Below are 17070 nucleotides of genomic sequence, written 5' to 3'. Positions count from 1 at the left end.
AATCAAGTGTTAAGATAATACTAGAGAATTTAAAGCTCAGAAAATAGGATTTAATTGAATTTCTGGGGAATGGTGCCTAGAAAATCGGGTGACATGAGAATACTGAATAATGGAGCTCATTAAATCAGATGTAGAATGAATATTGGAGAATAAAGCTCAGAGAATCGGATCGGGTGTAAACTTGATGAATACTGGAAAATTAAGCTTAGAAAATCGGATCAAAATATGGAGCTCAGAAATTCGAATGCAAAGGGAATAGAGCTCAGAGAATCTTGTATTAATGAAATATAGGAGAATAGAGCTCTGAAAATTGGGTTACATATAAGTATTTCAGATTGAAGAGAAATTTTGTTTTAATTTTAGATTAAAAGTACAGATCAAAAAAAATCATTAAAACAATTTTAAGTAAACGACAAAAAAGATTCCAGTTTGGTTGCCTTGTGAGTAGTGTAAAGAATTCGTTTATAGGATCACGGGTGAGTATGCATTAATAATAAATAATGAACAAATGGAAAGAATCAACGAAAAGAAAAAGGTTGATTTAAATTTATCTGGGTCTTGGCCGGATAGGGGAAGGGTGGATTGATCTAATCTACGGTACGTGCTAGAACAAAAAAGGGGGAATATATAGATAGAGATAAGAACTGAATTTTAAGAGGTGTGAGTTGAAGAGAAGAATCTGGTTTGATCTCCACATGATATCGTAAAGCATGACAAGAAGAAGGGCAGGGTATTTATGCAAAGAAGATTGGATGAGGATCAATGATGGGTGGGAGAAAGGTTGACAGAGAAAATGATAAAAATTATGATCTAAAAGGTGTATATCCTAAGGGGGGGGGGGGTGTAGGAGGAATTAATATGAAGGGGATAGAAGAGCTTGAATACGGGGAAGGTTAAAGATTGAAGGATGAAAGTGAAGGGATTTGGGGACAAGGGATCAAGTTACGAGAAAGAAGGAATGGTGAACGTGAAGGGTTTTGGGTGGGGACAAGAGATCAAGTTACGAGGAAGAGGAATGGTGAAAGTGAAGGGATTTAGAGACAAGGGATCAAGTTACGAGGAAGAGGAATGGTGAAAGTGAATAAGTTGGGCAAAAAGTGATATTGAAGGATGAGAGGAAAAGGGTGGGAGAAGGATTGATGTATAGAACGATGAACCCGGAGCTGACATAAACCCATCTATAGCACGTGTGTCAAGTTCATAGAGTCGTTTAGTCTTTGAAACATTAAACCTGGAATCTCAAGTTTTCCTTTAATTCTTGTCTTGAGGTCCATAAATATACCGAGAGTACAATTACAAGTGGGGGAGTGAATACTCAGTAGCTGTTATGTATTTAAAGGAGGATTACAGCTGAGGGAAGGACATGTAAAACATAGGAAAGGAGGCTTCAGAAACTTGAAAGATTAGAGGGAGACTGTTGGGGATTTCATCATCATTTAGATGATAAATATGGGGAATCTAAATATTTCAATAAAAAACATTAGATAAAGCAATTTAAAGAGAGAGGAAAATAGCTAAATATTTGTGTTAGGCCATATTTATTCTCTGATAATATTCTTTCCTTCCAACAATTGCAATCCTGCAAATTCTTTATTTAATCATACTTCTATGGAATTAATCCTGATCCACCTAATCCTATCTATAAAGAGTTCCCCCTCCCTCCCTCCCTCCCTCCCTTTCCACCTTTCCAGTCTCACGCTTATCCTTTCTTTTCCCTTCCATCTTCGCCTTCTCTTTATATTTCCGTTCTCTTCGTTTTACAGCCTTCACGTAGAAAACTACAACAAAGAGCATCCTGTCTGTATCAGAATATTTTCGTTCTCTTCGTTTTACAGCCTTCACGTAAAAAACTACAACAAAGTGCATCCTGTCTGTATCAGAATATTTTCGTTCTCTTCGTTTTACAGCCTTCACGTAAAAAACTACTACAAAGTGCATCCTGTCTGTATCAGAATATTTTCGTTCTCTTCGTTTTACAACCTTCACGTAGAAAACTACAACAAAGTGCATCCTGTCTGTATCAGAATATTTTCGTTCTCTTCGTTTTAAAGCCTTCACGTAAAAAACTACTACAAAGTGCATCCTGTCTGTATCAGAATATTTCCGTTCTCTTCGTTTTACAGCCTTCACGTAGAAAACTGCAACAAAGAGCATCCTGTCTGTATCAGAATATTTTCGTTCTCTTCATTTTACAGCCTTCACGTAGAAAACTACAACAAAGTGCATCCGGTCTGTATCAGAATATTTTTGGTTTTCTTTTGATATTTATTTAAAATCCGTCAATATAATGTAGGAAACTTTATATACTTTAAAAATTTAAAAATATTAGTCAACAAAAAGTATAAAAAATGCAAATACAATAAATCATACACTTAAAGGGAGAAACTCGGTTCTAAAGTTAAGACTTGATGGACTTTTAATCCGGAGTTTTAGTTTACCGTGCCTTCCCTCCGTCTCTTTCCCATTATTTCTCCCCCCCCCCTCTCCCAGCCCTTCATCCACGCTTGATCTGCATCTCAAGTAAATGGAATTTTATCGGTTGAGATCCCCCTGAACAAGTTTTCCTACCGATGATAAAATAAAATTAATTAACGGGATGAGCTCTGCTACGGAAAAATAAGAAAGGCAGTGAGGATCAAGAATAACAGAGTTTTCAAGTTATGAATCCGGTACGCTTTGTAATTTTTAAATGTAATTATATACATTTGTACACTACCTTACACAGACCTATCGTCAAAAACTATGTATGCTCATAATCCGGAAGTTATAGGAGTATCGTTATTTTTTGGGTTTTTTACATTTTTGTAGATTTACATTTAGAAATAGAACATAAAAATAGATTATAACTAACCATACTTATGTTTAATTATTCCATTTGATGTAGGATTACTGGTCTTAAAGTACATATCTTTTTCATAACTGATAAAGCCTATTTTTTTTTACATTACAAATAAATCTATCATTTTTATTTCTAAAAAGTTGTAAGTTCATCGTCGAAAAATACTAACAATCCACCACCAGTTTGTAGTAAATATAATGTAAACAATAAATATGTTTTCCTTTTTCTTTCCTTTTATTTAATTTTCATATTTTTTTAGAATTGGAGGGAAATATTCCCGCAACCTCTTTTTTTGGAGGTTTTTAAATACCCTGACACTTAGTTTTGTATGTTTTTGTTATATTTCATAAACAAATTACTTTCTTAAACACTGAAGCTGTTGGATAAATACCGACTCTAAAATTTACATACTCTTGGATCAAATTTATACTTCACACGCTCTTTAAAAACTAAATTCATCCTGATTAAAATCAATAAAAATCATTGAAAAAACGTTTGATATTAATGCCCCCATTTGCTCCCATATGACAAATTATTATCATTTTTATTTTACAACTTCACTTTCTTACGTATCTTTTTCAAACTCTGAATTAAAACTACGAAGTAACCTTTCACTTTGGTATTTTTTTTACTCCGGGATAAAACTAACCTATCTGTTATTTTCTCCGGGATAAAACTAACCTATGTTTTATTTACTCCGGGATAAAACTAACCTATCTTTTATTTACTCCGGGATAAAACTAACCTATCTTTTATTTACTCCGGGATAAAATTAACCTATCTTTTATTTACTCCGGGATAAAATCAACCTATGTTTTATTTACTCCAGGATAAAACTAATCTATCTTTCATTTACTCTGGGATAAAATTAACTTATCTTTTATTTACTCCGGGATAAAACTAACCTATCTTTTATTTACTCCGGGATAAAACTAACCTATATTTTATTTACTCCGGGTTAAAACTAACCTATCTTTTATTTCATATTTACTCCGGGTTAAAACTAACCTATTTCCTCCCTGCTTCGTGATCAAACAAAAGTAGTTATTCTCTACTCCGGGTTAAAATTAACCTAGCTCTTTTTTAATATGGATTGACCCTGACTATCACCTCCCTACTCCGCGGATAAAACTAACCTATCTCTTCTCAAATATGGGTTGAAACTAACCTATTCCTTCTCCGTACATGGTAGAAATAACTCGTTACTCTCCCATTTCAAAACTAACCTATCCCAACTCTACAAGTACAGGCATATCATATCTCTGGACATTAGACACTATATAATATACTAGTATAGGGATATCATATCTCTGGACATTAAACACGATATATAATACTAGTATAAGAATATTATACTTATATCTAATTACTATGCACTACACTACACTACACTATACTATATACTTTACAGATATCATATCTCTGGACATTAGACACTATATAATACTAGTATAGGAATATTATACTTATATCTAAATACTATTCACTACACTACACTACACTATACTATATACTTTACAGATATCATATCTCTGGACATTAGACACTATATAATACTAGTATAGGAATATCATACTTATATCTAAATACTATGCACTACACTACACTATATACTATACAGATATCATATCTTACCTGACTCCTGAGCGCTGTCATACCCCTCTGAGTACTGAGCAGGACTAGATTCATGTCTGACTCCTCGGCAAATCTGAAAAGATTTTTTTTTTTAAATAAAAATAAAAAAATGTCCAAAAAATGAAGCAGCGTCAAAAATTTCAAAAGTTAACATCCCTGTCCCTGGTGAAAACTAAACTATTGGGGCTCCTGGTGTAACTCTAGATTCTTGATAAACAGAGCAGAAATACAAACCTAATTTTACAACTAGAAATTATAAGAAGAAAACAGTTTTAAATAAAACTTATTAAATCTTGAATTTCATGTCGTTGACGTCTGTAGATAAAACGGAGAAAACCTTTTAAATCTGGAATTTCTTTGAAAAAAAAATGAATTTACACATTTTTGTCTTCTCGCACCTTTCATTATGATTAATTATCTATTTGACCGATTATCCAAAAAACAAATTTCAGAAAACGTCAAAAACTCGAAACTTCTTATCCTCAAATTTGATTAATTCCGGTTTTTATGAAATTTTAAGAAAAGTGTTTTTACCTTTGGTGGAGTCCCGCTGTCATCACTGTAGTAGTTATCTATACCTTCATCCTCAATATCACTCTCAACATTATCATAAACACTCTCCCGGAGACCAGGAAACTTTCCCAACCCAACCTTCTCAACCTTCTCTGCTCGGTCCACAATTGGTTTAAGTCTCATGTTTTGGGGGATTTTGGGAGGCTTCCCGCCACCTTCACTCTCAATCTTCTTCTCTTGGGACTGTTTTACAGGATTATTATTGGAGGAATCCGTCCCGACTTTTCCGGTTCCTCCTTTGAACAGGGTGACAAGATTAGAACTTAGATCCTGAGTAAACCTATCCGTTTGGACGTACTCCTCACACTCTGCTATCAGGGTACTGATTGTCAGGTTCTTTCTCTGACTCCGGGATACAGAGGGCACCCTGAGATTCGGTCCTGGTTCAGATTTTACTCCAGGTCCTCCTGCAAGTCCCTGGCGGGTTTCCTGAGTCGACTGGACGGAATTGATCTCCTTCTTCTCTGCATTGTTTCTAAACAACAATTAAACGTGGAATGCAGGTGTTTTAATGGACAAATTAGACTTTTTAAACTAATAGAAAGCGAATTGTCATTAACCCTATAACCCCAGCTTCTTCCTCCTAAAAAGTAAAGGAAGTAAACAATAGATATTTGTTTAACAAAACCTGTTTCTTGTGGGAGTTCTGGAACCTTCTCCCTCGGAAGATCTTTCTTGAGTCCTATCTCCGGTTGGACTTGTCCTTCGTCCTTCTCCTGACTCCGAGAAGGAATCTTTCCTAAACCTTGCGTTAGTGTTTCCTTCCCTTCCATCATTTTCGTCCTCATCTGTTAACAATATTTTAGAAAAATTAAAAATAAATAAACAACATTTATAGAACTTCGACTCTTTTTGAAGAAACCTTTCTATGTAACATAAAACTGAAAGGTTAATCTGATGAAAACAATCTTTTTGATGAACTGAAATCCCAGGGAAAGATGAATTTTATTAGATGCACTATTCTCAACTTAATATTACTTTCTCCCGACGCACTCTATTTAGACAAGCATTAATTAGAAGAACTGTGAATGTAATTTCAATTGATCCATAATTTAAACTGTTATATTCCCGATGAAAAGATATAAATTCCAGACATTTCCTTCTTTTGTCTCTGCTTCATAAATCCGCACGTCATTTTGTTTAGAGAACCATAATGGAAAAAAATAAATATTCAGATAGAGACAAAGATAAATCCATTAGACAAAGAATTTAAGGGTACCCTTGTAAATCGGACATGTAACTCTTCAAAAAGAGGATCATTTGAAATTACGTCAAGTGATATTAAAAACATTGTCACGAAAACTTTCATCCAGAATAAAAATCTTAACAATAATCTCAAAAGCTTTGTTTTGCTTGTTTAAAAAAAATTACCTCAATTGTACCCTGAGAAGATAAACTAGAATTATTTAAAGGTTGTTGGGTTGGGTCAGAACGGGTCGGAGTATATACCTGTGTACGGGTTTTATTTAACTCACGTTTACCTTCATTAAGTTTCCTTTCTTCTATTTCCTGTAACTGCTGTTTAAACCTAGATCCCATTCCTGTTCTTATCCTGGACACAGGATTTATCTCACTTAAACAAGGTTTAGATATAGAAGGATCTATAACCATTGAATCCGGAGTATTTGAGGGAGGAGGGACTGAGTCGAGAAGACATGATAAACTTTCATAAGCTCTCCGTCCTCCCTCGGTATCACGAGAGTTTGATTTCTCTTGACATGTGTCAGATTGAAAAGATCCTGAGGATGTGATTGAACCCTCTTCGGACAAAATTGAATTAATCGAGGTTAGAGATTCTACAGACATTTCACTCTCCCAGGACTCCCTGGAGTCCCTCTTCTCCTCCCTCCCCCTCTGCTCCACGGTGCAGAGCGGGGAGATGGAGAGTATCCTTGGCATTCTGAACATATTGTTCTCATAGGTTGATGCAGGCCTGGAGTTAGCTCTAGAGGAACCCTGAGACTGATCAGCGTGCTCCTCCTCCTCCTGGATAATACTGAGATAGTGTCTCCTCCAGAAATACTGGTTCGCCTGTTTGCTCCGCTTAGGAGGTTCAGGTTGACCTTCATCTTGACGCTGTTCTTCATAATCTACCCTATCCTGGTTTACAACACCCATCCCGACATAATCAATAAACTCTCTTAGTTCATCATCTGTCGGAGGAGGACTTTGTTTCTCCTCCTCCCGCCCACCTACACCCTTCACACTTTCCATGTTAGCAATCACTGACATAAGATGGTTGATCTCCTGCTCCGTAAGATCATCTCTTCCGGGTGGTAGAGGATGTGGAACCAGGGAGGACATGTCGTCTTCTCCTCGTCTTCTAACCTTGCAGGTCACAACACACTCGTATTCAATATCCTCGTCCTGGGATACCGCGCGGCGGATTAAGGATTGTTTTATTTAATTAAAAAAATTTCTTAGATAATAGTTTTCATAAAATCTTTGTATTATGTTTGCAGTAAACAGGATTTTTTAAAAATCCCAAATAAAAGTTAAAAAGGGTTAGGACGGACCACCTGTACTCCGGGTATCCCTGCCTGTGTACTGCTCCGGAGAACATTCCCCTCGGACTGGGATCTCACGACGGGGAAGGAGGATGAGGATAAGGAAGGGGGAGGGAAAGCTGAACATTTTGGCCCAAATTCAGAGTTAGATAGGGGACGATAATGAGATTGTCTGGTAGCACGGACCGGACTGAAATATCATATTAACTATCATCATTCTCCGTCCTTGCAATTATACATGAGTTAAATGTCGCGAGTAATCATCTCAGCTCAGGGAAAAGAATTCAGCGGGAATATTATGAAATCTAGATAAATGCGGGACGATGGATTGAACTGAAAATCTAGGAAACTGAAAACAGATGCCGGATCTAGAGGGATTATCTTTCCCCGGCAGAAATACCTTTGCATAAAGGTCCAGGCCTAGATAAAAAGGGCAACTCATAATTTAGATGAAAGGAGATTTCATTTTTCCTCTGGAGTAAAGTTCCATGAAAAATGTTAGAATTTATTTTCTTGAGCAAAGTTCTTTTAAAACTGTTTTGTTTGTTTATGTGTAAATATAAGAGAACAGGGACTATTATAGTTCCTAGATCAGTTTAATGTCAACAAAAAGGACACCCAGAGGGGAATATCCATGTTTATTTAATCTTTCTTGAAATAGATTTTTGAAAGGAAAAAATAAATTAAATTCCGGATCAGATATGAAAAAGAAATAACACCCAGGGTGAAATGCAAATCTATTCTTAAACAGTTTAAAGTTCAGCCAGATCTTAACATATAGAAAAAGATGAAATATATGAAATTGTAATTTATACATGAAAGACATATTTTCAAAACAGATTGATCTATGAATATTTTCTAGATAAACGAAAGTGAATTAATTCCTAACTCAATCATATAAATGAGTTTGCGCACGAAAAAAGCTTGTTAGAAACTTTTAAAATTCAAATCAATCTACAAAAGATATGAATTCCTGTCAATCAAGAAATTTTTAAGATAAAAAATATTAAGAAGTTTTCTGGACATTGGGCTTAAAAGAATTTTCGGGGTAATGTGCAGAATATATATAAATCCGTAATGAAAGTAAACCGAAAATTATGATACAGGGTTACCCACAAAGTATAAGTCTGCGTTTGATCTTACAAGCAATGTTCTCTGCAGCTGTAAACTTTTTTTTTCATTAAAACATCATTTATTATGTGCTCTTAACATTTAGAAAAAGATGAAATATATGAAATTGTAATTTATACGTACAGGAAAGACATATTTTCAAAACAGATTGATCTATGAATATTAAAGACTTTAGAAGACTTACATTCAATGATTTTAGGTCGTCATGAAAGTCTAATCCTTTGTGGGTAAAACTGTACGTACAAAGAAAGAAACAAAGAGAAAAACAAAGAGAAAAACAAATGAGAAAGAGAAGAAAGAGAAGAAAGAGGAGAAAGAGGAGAAGGAGGAGAAAGAGGAGAAAGAGGATAAAGAGGAGAAAGATGGGAAATAGGAGAAAGAGAAGAAAGAGGAAAAGGTGGCGAAAGAGGGGAAAGAGGAGAAAGAGAAGAAAGAGGAAATGGAGGAGAAAGAGGAGAAAGAGGAGAAAGAAGAGAAAGAAGAGAAAGAGGGGAAATAGGAGAAAGAGAAGAAAGAGGAAAAGGTGGAGAAAGAGGGGAAAGAAGAGAAAGATATGGGAAATAGGAGAAAGAGAAGAAAGAGGAAAAGGTGGAGAAAGAGGGGAAAGAGGAGAAAGAGAAGAAAGTGGAAATGGAGGAGAAAGAGGAAAAAGAGGAGAAAGAGGAGAAATAAAAGAAAGAAGAGAAAGAGGGGAAATAGGAGAAAGAGAAGAAAGAGGAAAAGGTGGAGAAAGAGGGGAAAGAGGAGAAAGAGGAGAAAGAGGAGAAAAAGGAGAAAGAGGAGAAAGAGGAGAAAGAGGAGAAAGAGGAGAAAGAGGAGAAAGAGGAGAAAGAGGAGAAAGAGAAGAAAGAGGAGAAAGAGGAGCAAGAAGAGAAAGAGGAGAAAGAGGAGAAAGAGGAGAAAGAGGAGAAAGAATAATACTGATGATTTTAAGAGAGATTTAAAACTATTTATTTATATTGATTTACCTATACAAATACTTTGCTTGTCTGTTTGTTTGTTTCCGATAAACGCGACGTCAAAACAGCTAAACCGATCGGGCCAAAGTTTTGGGATATACCTCACATGACTTTAGGGAAGGTTTATGGGTGATCATAATTTCAAATATTTGCCTCAAAAAAACTACGTTTTTATAAAATTTTGAAATTCCACGAAAATATATTATTAAATCCGCGGTTTTTTTGTTTTCGTATTATAATGTATAGGAGAATGACAAAAATTTCACAGAAAGAGCAAGAATTAAAAGTTTAAATAGTAAATGGGGAAGAGCGAAGCTCCCTGAAAGCCTAGTTTAGCTGGATTGAAATTATTGTAGAATTAAATAAACAACTTTTTAAATATTAGAATAATGCAAGGATTGATTTGCTTTTTTGTCACAAACTCTAATTTTGAATCCCTATTTCTTTCATAATTCAAATTATGAATTCTGTGAGATCAAATCAAATAGTCAAAGTTTGAAATAACAAAGATTTACACCATTTGAGTTTGTGTCAAAAACTCAATTTTTTTTTAAAGATTTGAAAAATGAAATATGAATCAATTATGAATCGATGAATTAAAACCAGACATTAATTGGTAAATGGAAGAAATCCGTTAAAGGAATTGTAAGTAAAAATATGATTGCTCGAAAACATTTTGAAACGAAAAATAAATATTGTACTATATAAGCTTTAATTCATGATGGAATCAATGAACTGGTAAAAGGGTCATATTAAAATAGTTGATATTTACATTCGAAGGATTGAAATGAAAACTGGTAGGGTATAAACAGTTTGTAATATAAAAGATGGCAAGAAAAAAATAAACAATGAAAAGAATGTTTAAGGATTGCAATGGAGGTCGAGAAAAACTTTAAGTTTGACATAACAAAGGATTTGAGTCTTTACAAAAACTCAGATTTTCTTATATTTGCAACCTGATGGCGGTGCAAATCTTTTATATTTCAAACTTAGATTAAATGATATAAAAGAATTCATATTTTGAAATATCTAAGGGATACGACATTGGGTTGCAAAGATATATTAACTCAAAATCAGAGTTATTGACAAAGACTCAATTCCTTTATGTAAGGAATTGAGTCTTTGCCACAAAATCAAAATTACTTATCTTTATAGCTTTGCAACTAAATGGTGAAAACATTTGATATTTGAAACTTAGATTATTTTATCTAACAGAATTCATAGTTTGAAATATCTAAAGTCTTCCACTTTGGGTTGCAAAGATATATGGATAAGAAAATCTGAGTTTGTGGCAAAAACTCACTTCCTTTGAATGAGGAAAAAACAGAGTTAAAACGAATGAAAAATATCCCACCTTGATGTTTGTTGGTTAGATGGTGTCATTGCTGGGGGATGAGAAGGTGGTGGAGGAAGTCCTGCATCGGATACAGATTCATATCTCAACCCACTTCCAAACCCTTGCCAGCTCCGACTCCGTCTTAGACCAGGTTTATTCCCGCGTAATTTTATCCGTCCCAGGCGGAAAATTCCTTTCTTAGTGTCCTTCATACTGGATAGGATGGGCTGCCAAGGCTGCAGAACGTTTCCACTCAAATCTAAGGATTGTAGTTTCTCCAAAAGATTTACTTCATCCAACTCTTCGTCCTCTTCTGGGTTTCTATTTTTGTTTAAAGGTTCACGAGTTAAGTCTTCAATCTCCTCGTCCGACTCTTCTCCGTCACTACAGAACGGAGAAACTGTGATAATACCTAAACCTGGAGGTTCATCGTCATCCTCCTCGTCCTCGTTCTCCTCCTTCTCGTTATCCTTCTCCTGATTAGGGTTCAGGTTTGAAGGATTAGGATTTAAATTCTGTACATCCGGGTGCACCAGATGTTTGCCAGATATCTTTCTGAGGTTGAGTTGCAAAACTGCATTGTCTGTATCCTCGGTATCTATTTCCCTCTCAGGTATTGAGTTTCTTCTCTCTCGCGGATTCCGGAATCTCAATCTCCTGCTAGAAAATGTCTCTTAAATATGTAAGTTTAAGTATCTAAAAAAGTTCTGTCAGTTACCCTCAATTTTGTCAAACAAAATACAGAGGGTTCAGAGGGGGAGATTAAAATGAATTTAAATTTCAAAACTCATGTTAAAACTATCTTCTCACCTAGTTTCAGTTTCACTTGATGGGCTTTCAGATGGTTCTCTAAATCCCCGGGTTTCAACTGAATCCTCCTCGGGCGAAGATTCCCTTGATCCAGTATAACCTGGACACGTTTCACGCACACTTCTCAAACCTGGAGACCATTCCTTGATAGAAGATTCTCTTCTAATTGATTCTCTTCCCTCTTCCTTATCTGTGTATATGTTCTTTTCCAAACTGTTGTTTTGTTGGTAGAATGAATAAGATTCTGTGACAGCATTCACTGGGATGAAATCACAAAAATCTTAAGAAAAAAATCATTTAAACACATTCTCAAGGATCAACTTCTTGTGAGGTATTTTAATCAAAGAAAGTGAGATGATATTTGAAGAATTTGATTAAATCTTAGCTTAAAAATTTATAGAATGTAAGACCTGAAAGAAATTCAATAAATTCCTTTCCTATTCCAGAAAAAAAACTCATACATGAATCAAATCGCTCCGATATTAGTTTTTCTAATAAAAAAGAATGTATTTTAAACCTGAATTATTGTTGAGTCTGCTGTTGCTAGCACTGAAGTTGGATTGATTCTGAAGTGTATGCTGGGTCACGCTTCCTTTCTCCTCACCACTTCTTTCCCCAGCAGTCACCGTCAAACTACGTTTCTCAATGTCCTTCTTTTTACTCAACTTTTTCAGAGAGAAATTATTCTCCGCTGTGCTGAGGTTCTGCCCAGATTGTAAAATATTAGAGATATTGATGTCATCTTTTTGATAGTTCAAGGATTGAGAAGTTTTAATGGGAAAGTTTTGAGAGTTTCCCAGAATGCTTTGAAGCTCTTTTCTTATTTCCTCATCCTCGGAAAATTCACTTGCTCCACTGCTACTCTTAGATACTTGGAATAGTAAAGTATCCTTCTCATGGGACGGGGTTGGATATTGATACGGGAGAATATTGGAACCTTGATACAGTGCTGTATTCTGGAGATTATTTGAACCACTTGATGGTGTAAAGATATTATCCCTGTGATTGTTTGAAACTTGTGATTCACTGATATTATTATCCTGGAGAACGTTTGCACCCTGTAATTGTGTGAAGCTGAGATCCTGGTGCTTACTTGAACCCTGTGATTGTGTGGAGCTGAGATCGAGGAGCTCACTTGAACCTTGTGCTTTTAAGGACTTGTGATCCCATTGATCGTTTGAACCTAGTGATTCTGTGAAACTGTGATCCTGAACATAGTTGGAACCTTGTGATTGAGTGAAGCTGTGAGCCTGGAGATAGCTTGATCCTTGTAATTCAGTGATGCTGTTATCCTGGAGCTTGTTTGAACCTAGAGGTTTTGTGAAGTTCTGATCCTGGTGGAGATAGTATGACCCTTGTGATTGATTGATGCTGTTGTGATCCTGGAGATAGTTTGAATCTCGTTCTCGTGTGGAATTATGATACTGGAAATTGTCTGATTCAAGAGATCGGATTGAATCCTGATAGTCAATACAATCTAAAATTTTGGACCGAGTAGATTCCTGCACTGGGAAACACCCTGCACCTTGAGGTTGGAGACGGGTTGAATCCATGCACTGGAGACGGGTTTGAGATTGTTTCAACTCATTCGAAGTCGGATTTTGATTTAAGGTTTGGTCAGGATTAGAATTGTATCCATAAGCTTTTTGATTTTTATAATCACCAACTTGTTGAATTTGGTTGTAATTATTTCTAATAAAAGGTTTTGGATAAGAGTTTCTTATTACACTCGTATATTTCTTACTCCGAGTAACATCCTCAGGCTCCAAGGTTTCTCCGTCCTCGCGTAGTAACGAGGAGAAAGTATTTTTCTCCGGCTCTGAATAGATTAGATCAGAAGAAGACATTTTATCTCTCCTGTTCTCGGTCTTGTAATCCACAGGTCGTTTCAGGATAATGTCGTCACTCTCCCTCCTCAACCCGGAACCTGAAAATAGTTTTTACTTATTTTAGAAATAATCTACATTTTTCCTTTTTCTTGCTTTAAACTGTTTGTTGTTGACTTGCGTTTTTTGAACAGATTGTTAACAATGATTCCAATTTAACAGTGAAAATATAAATATTCATAGACATGTCTATCCACCCTCATCCCCGCCTCCCTCCCTCCCCTAATTAATTTACAAACACATTCTCTGACAATATGTTTCTACTCTTCTACTCCCTTGATATCCTAACCTCTATATCCAGAGCTGGACATCATTCTTGTCTGTTTTAAAACATTTGGGTTTTTTGTCTATTCGGCTGATAATGGAATTCAGTCTTTTGCCACAAACTCGAATTTTACAATCCCTATATCTTTGGAACCTTATTGTATAAACCTTTGAAATTTCAAAATTAGATTATTTGACATAACAGAGTTCATAGGTCTACAGCATTGGGTGGCAGAGATATAGGGATTAGAAAATCAGAGTTTGTGGCAAAGAACCAATTACTTGAGAATTATATTAGACCTTGAAGTACTGTATAATGGAGTCTCCTGAATGTCAAAAAATCTTGAATGTTTAAAAAACAGATCAAAACCGATGCTCAACGCTATGCCAATCCTATTTATCTCAACGCTATCCCAATCCTAATTATCTCAACGTTATCCCAATCCTATTTATCTCAACGCTATCCCAATCCTATTTATCTCAACGCTATCCCAATCCTACTTATCTCAACGCTATCCCTATCCTATTTATCTCAACGTTATCCCAATCCATATTTATCTCAACGTTATCCCAATCACATTTATCTCAACGCTATCACAATCCTATTTAGTCAATGCTATCACAATCCTATTTAGTCAATGCTATCACAATCCTACTTATCCCAACTCTATCCCAATCCTATTTATCTCAAAGTTATCTCAATCCTATTTATCTCAACGTTATCCCAATTCTATTTATCTCAATGTTATCCCAATCCTATGTATCTCAACGCTATCCCAATCCTATTTATCTCAATGTTATCCCAATCCTATTTATCTCAACGTTATCCCAATCCTAATTATCTCAACGTTATCCCAATCCTATTTATCTCAACGCTATCCCAATCCTATTTATCTCAACGTTATACCAATCCTTTTTACCTTAACGTTATCCCAATCCTATTTATCTCAACGTTATCTCAATCCTATTTATCTCAAAGTTATCTCAACGCTATCCCAATCCTATTATCTCAACGCTATCCCAATCCTACTTATCTCAACGCTATCCTAATCCTACTTATCTCAACGCTATCCCAATCCTATTTATCTCAACGCTATCCCAATCCTATTTATCTCAACGCTATCCCAATCCTATTTATCTCAACGCTATCCTAATCCTATTTATCTCAACGCTATCCTGATCCTATTTATCTCACCCACCATCCAACCTAATTGTTATAAACTCCTGTTAATCTATTTTTCTTATGAACTGAACTTTATATAATTTGTTAATACTCTTTTTCTTTTCCCCATTTTTATAATGAATAAATCTATACCTTGATGAATGGAGAACCCAGGGTAAACGTCAGACGATGATTCAGAATCTTTCAAAGATTTTAAAGGAATTTGTTCGGATTCGGAGTCTTTCATTGAAATAAAGATGTCTCCAGATATTTTCACAGATTGTAAATCTTTGGCTGGAGTTAAGACGTCCTCATATGGGTGAATAGGCCCATAGTCTTTGGCTGTAGCTAAGACGCCCTCGGATAATTGAACGGATACAAAGTCTTTGAATGGACCCAAGATGTTCTCAGAAAACTGAACGGATCCAATGTCTTTGGTTTGGGTTGGGACGTCCTCAGGAAACTGAAGAGATGTGTTTACCAAAAAGTCTTCATAGTCCTCGTAATGAGAGTTCACTTTAAAATGACGGTTTTTATCTTTCACTCTCCTCTCCGCTCTGTAAACTGAGCCTTGAGCTTCATCTAAACACTCTATGGACGAGTTTCTTGAGCTCTTGCAACTATACCTGGATGCTATCTGATAATAATCCTCTGCAGTCAGAGAACGTTTCCTTCTCTCCTCCAGCTCCGGGATGGATTCCTTTTCCGATTCTGAAAGTTGAACCTGGTAAAATAGAGGTTCAAAATTCTGCTCTGGGTTCAATGAGAAAGCTCTTCTAAAAGGTAGTCCAGAGATAGATGTTGTATCTGAGTTATCTCCTCTTCTAGAAGATAAATCTTCCTCAGGACAAACCTTTGCTCCTTTACTAGGTTCTTGATCAAATAAGGTAATAGGATACAATGGTTTACGAGGAGAATCCAAGATAATTACTGAATCATATTCTTTTTTATTTGAAGATGTATTTCTTGTATCTTGAACTTCTATATTTTCGTACTCTGTCTCATCTATATTTTGGGGTTTAAAGCAACCTGTTTCATTGATTGGATGGGATCTGTCAGGATCAAGGTTGGAATAGGATAGAGCAAGGTTATATGGATAGGTGGGAGAAGAGTGTGAATGTATAAGATTGTTGTTGCTGAAACGATCAGGAGTGGAATGGTGTCCAGGAGTAGGACGGGATGGAGTGGAATGGTGTCCAGGAGTAGGGCAGGATGGAGTAGAGTGGTGTCCAGGATTAGGACAGGATGGAGTAGAGTGGTGTCCAGAAGAAGGACGGGATGGATTACAGTGGTTTCCAGGAGTAGGACGGGATGGAGTAGAATGGTGTCCAGAAGAAGGACTGGATGGATTAGAGTGGTGTCCAGGAGTAGGACGGGATGAAGTAGAGTGGTGTGCGAGAGTAGGGCAGGACGGAGAAGCGTGAGGTAGATGGGGTGAAGATAAACCAGGTTGGATCGACGGAGGTGAATAAGAATTGGAATAAATATCTTCAGAACTGGGAAGGTTTGAATGAGAATCAAAGGTATATGATGGAGTAGGTTGAGTTGGAGAAGTAGATGAAACAGGAAGATGAGTCGGAGGAGAAACAGAAACAGGAAGATGAGTCGGAGGAGAAACAGAAACAGGAAGAAGAGTTGAGGTACAAGAAACAGCAATCTGAGAAGAATTTACTCTTTCAACTCTTCTCTCAGCTCTGAAAATAAACATGAATTAGTCTGAGAATTCCTGAAGAGAAAAGCTAATCAAAATTCCATTCCTAGCTCAGAATATTTCTCCTTGCATTCAAACATAAAAAATTAATCTATTCTTTCAGGATAATATCCAGAATAATATCATCGTAAAGAATAAAAACAATAACAGTCGTTTTTTCAATTATAATGTCTCCAACCCTATACAAAGTTTCAATATTGTATAAATGAAAATGCTCACAAACATTTCAAATCTAAAAAATTGTTACTTGAAAGATT

The 17070-nt window shown here is 35.9% G+C and overlaps 1 protein-coding gene across 3 annotated transcripts in view; it reads right to left on the bottom strand.

The window, feature by feature from the left end:
• LOC111696941 (uncharacterized) overlaps positions 1 to 17070 on the bottom strand; it is a 31960-nt gene that overhangs the window by 6802 nt on the left and 8088 nt on the right. Inside the window, exons 6-14 of one of the 3 annotated variants that reach the window (XM_023466758.1) lie at positions 15256 to 16796; positions 12308 to 13717; positions 11791 to 12070; positions 10999 to 11640; positions 7567 to 7744; positions 6529 to 7414; positions 5676 to 5835; positions 5009 to 5522; positions 4475 to 4547 (exon numbers count right to left, since the gene is read on the bottom strand). In XM_023466758.1, coding sequence (XP_023322526.1) covers positions 4475 to 4547; positions 5009 to 5522; positions 5676 to 5835; positions 6529 to 7414; positions 7567 to 7744; positions 10999 to 11640; positions 11791 to 12070; positions 12308 to 13717; positions 15256 to 16796 — 5684 coding nt within the window. The remainder of the gene's footprint in view (positions 1 to 4474; positions 4548 to 5008; positions 5523 to 5675; positions 5836 to 6528; positions 7415 to 7566; positions 7745 to 10998; positions 11641 to 11790; positions 12071 to 12307; positions 13718 to 15255; positions 16797 to 17070) is intronic. The other 2 variants (XM_023466773.1, XM_023466766.1) reach the window with 2 other exon arrangements.

The sequence above is a fragment of the Eurytemora carolleeae genome, unplaced genomic scaffold (assembly GCF_000591075.1).
Source record: "Eurytemora carolleeae unplaced genomic scaffold, Eaff_2.0 scaffold72, whole genome shotgun sequence".
Taxonomy (NCBI): Eukaryota; Metazoa; Arthropoda; class Copepoda; order Calanoida; family Temoridae; genus Eurytemora; species Eurytemora carolleeae.
The sequence above is the reverse complement of the archived record's forward strand: the minus strand, read 5'-3'. Positions and strand labels throughout refer to the sequence as shown.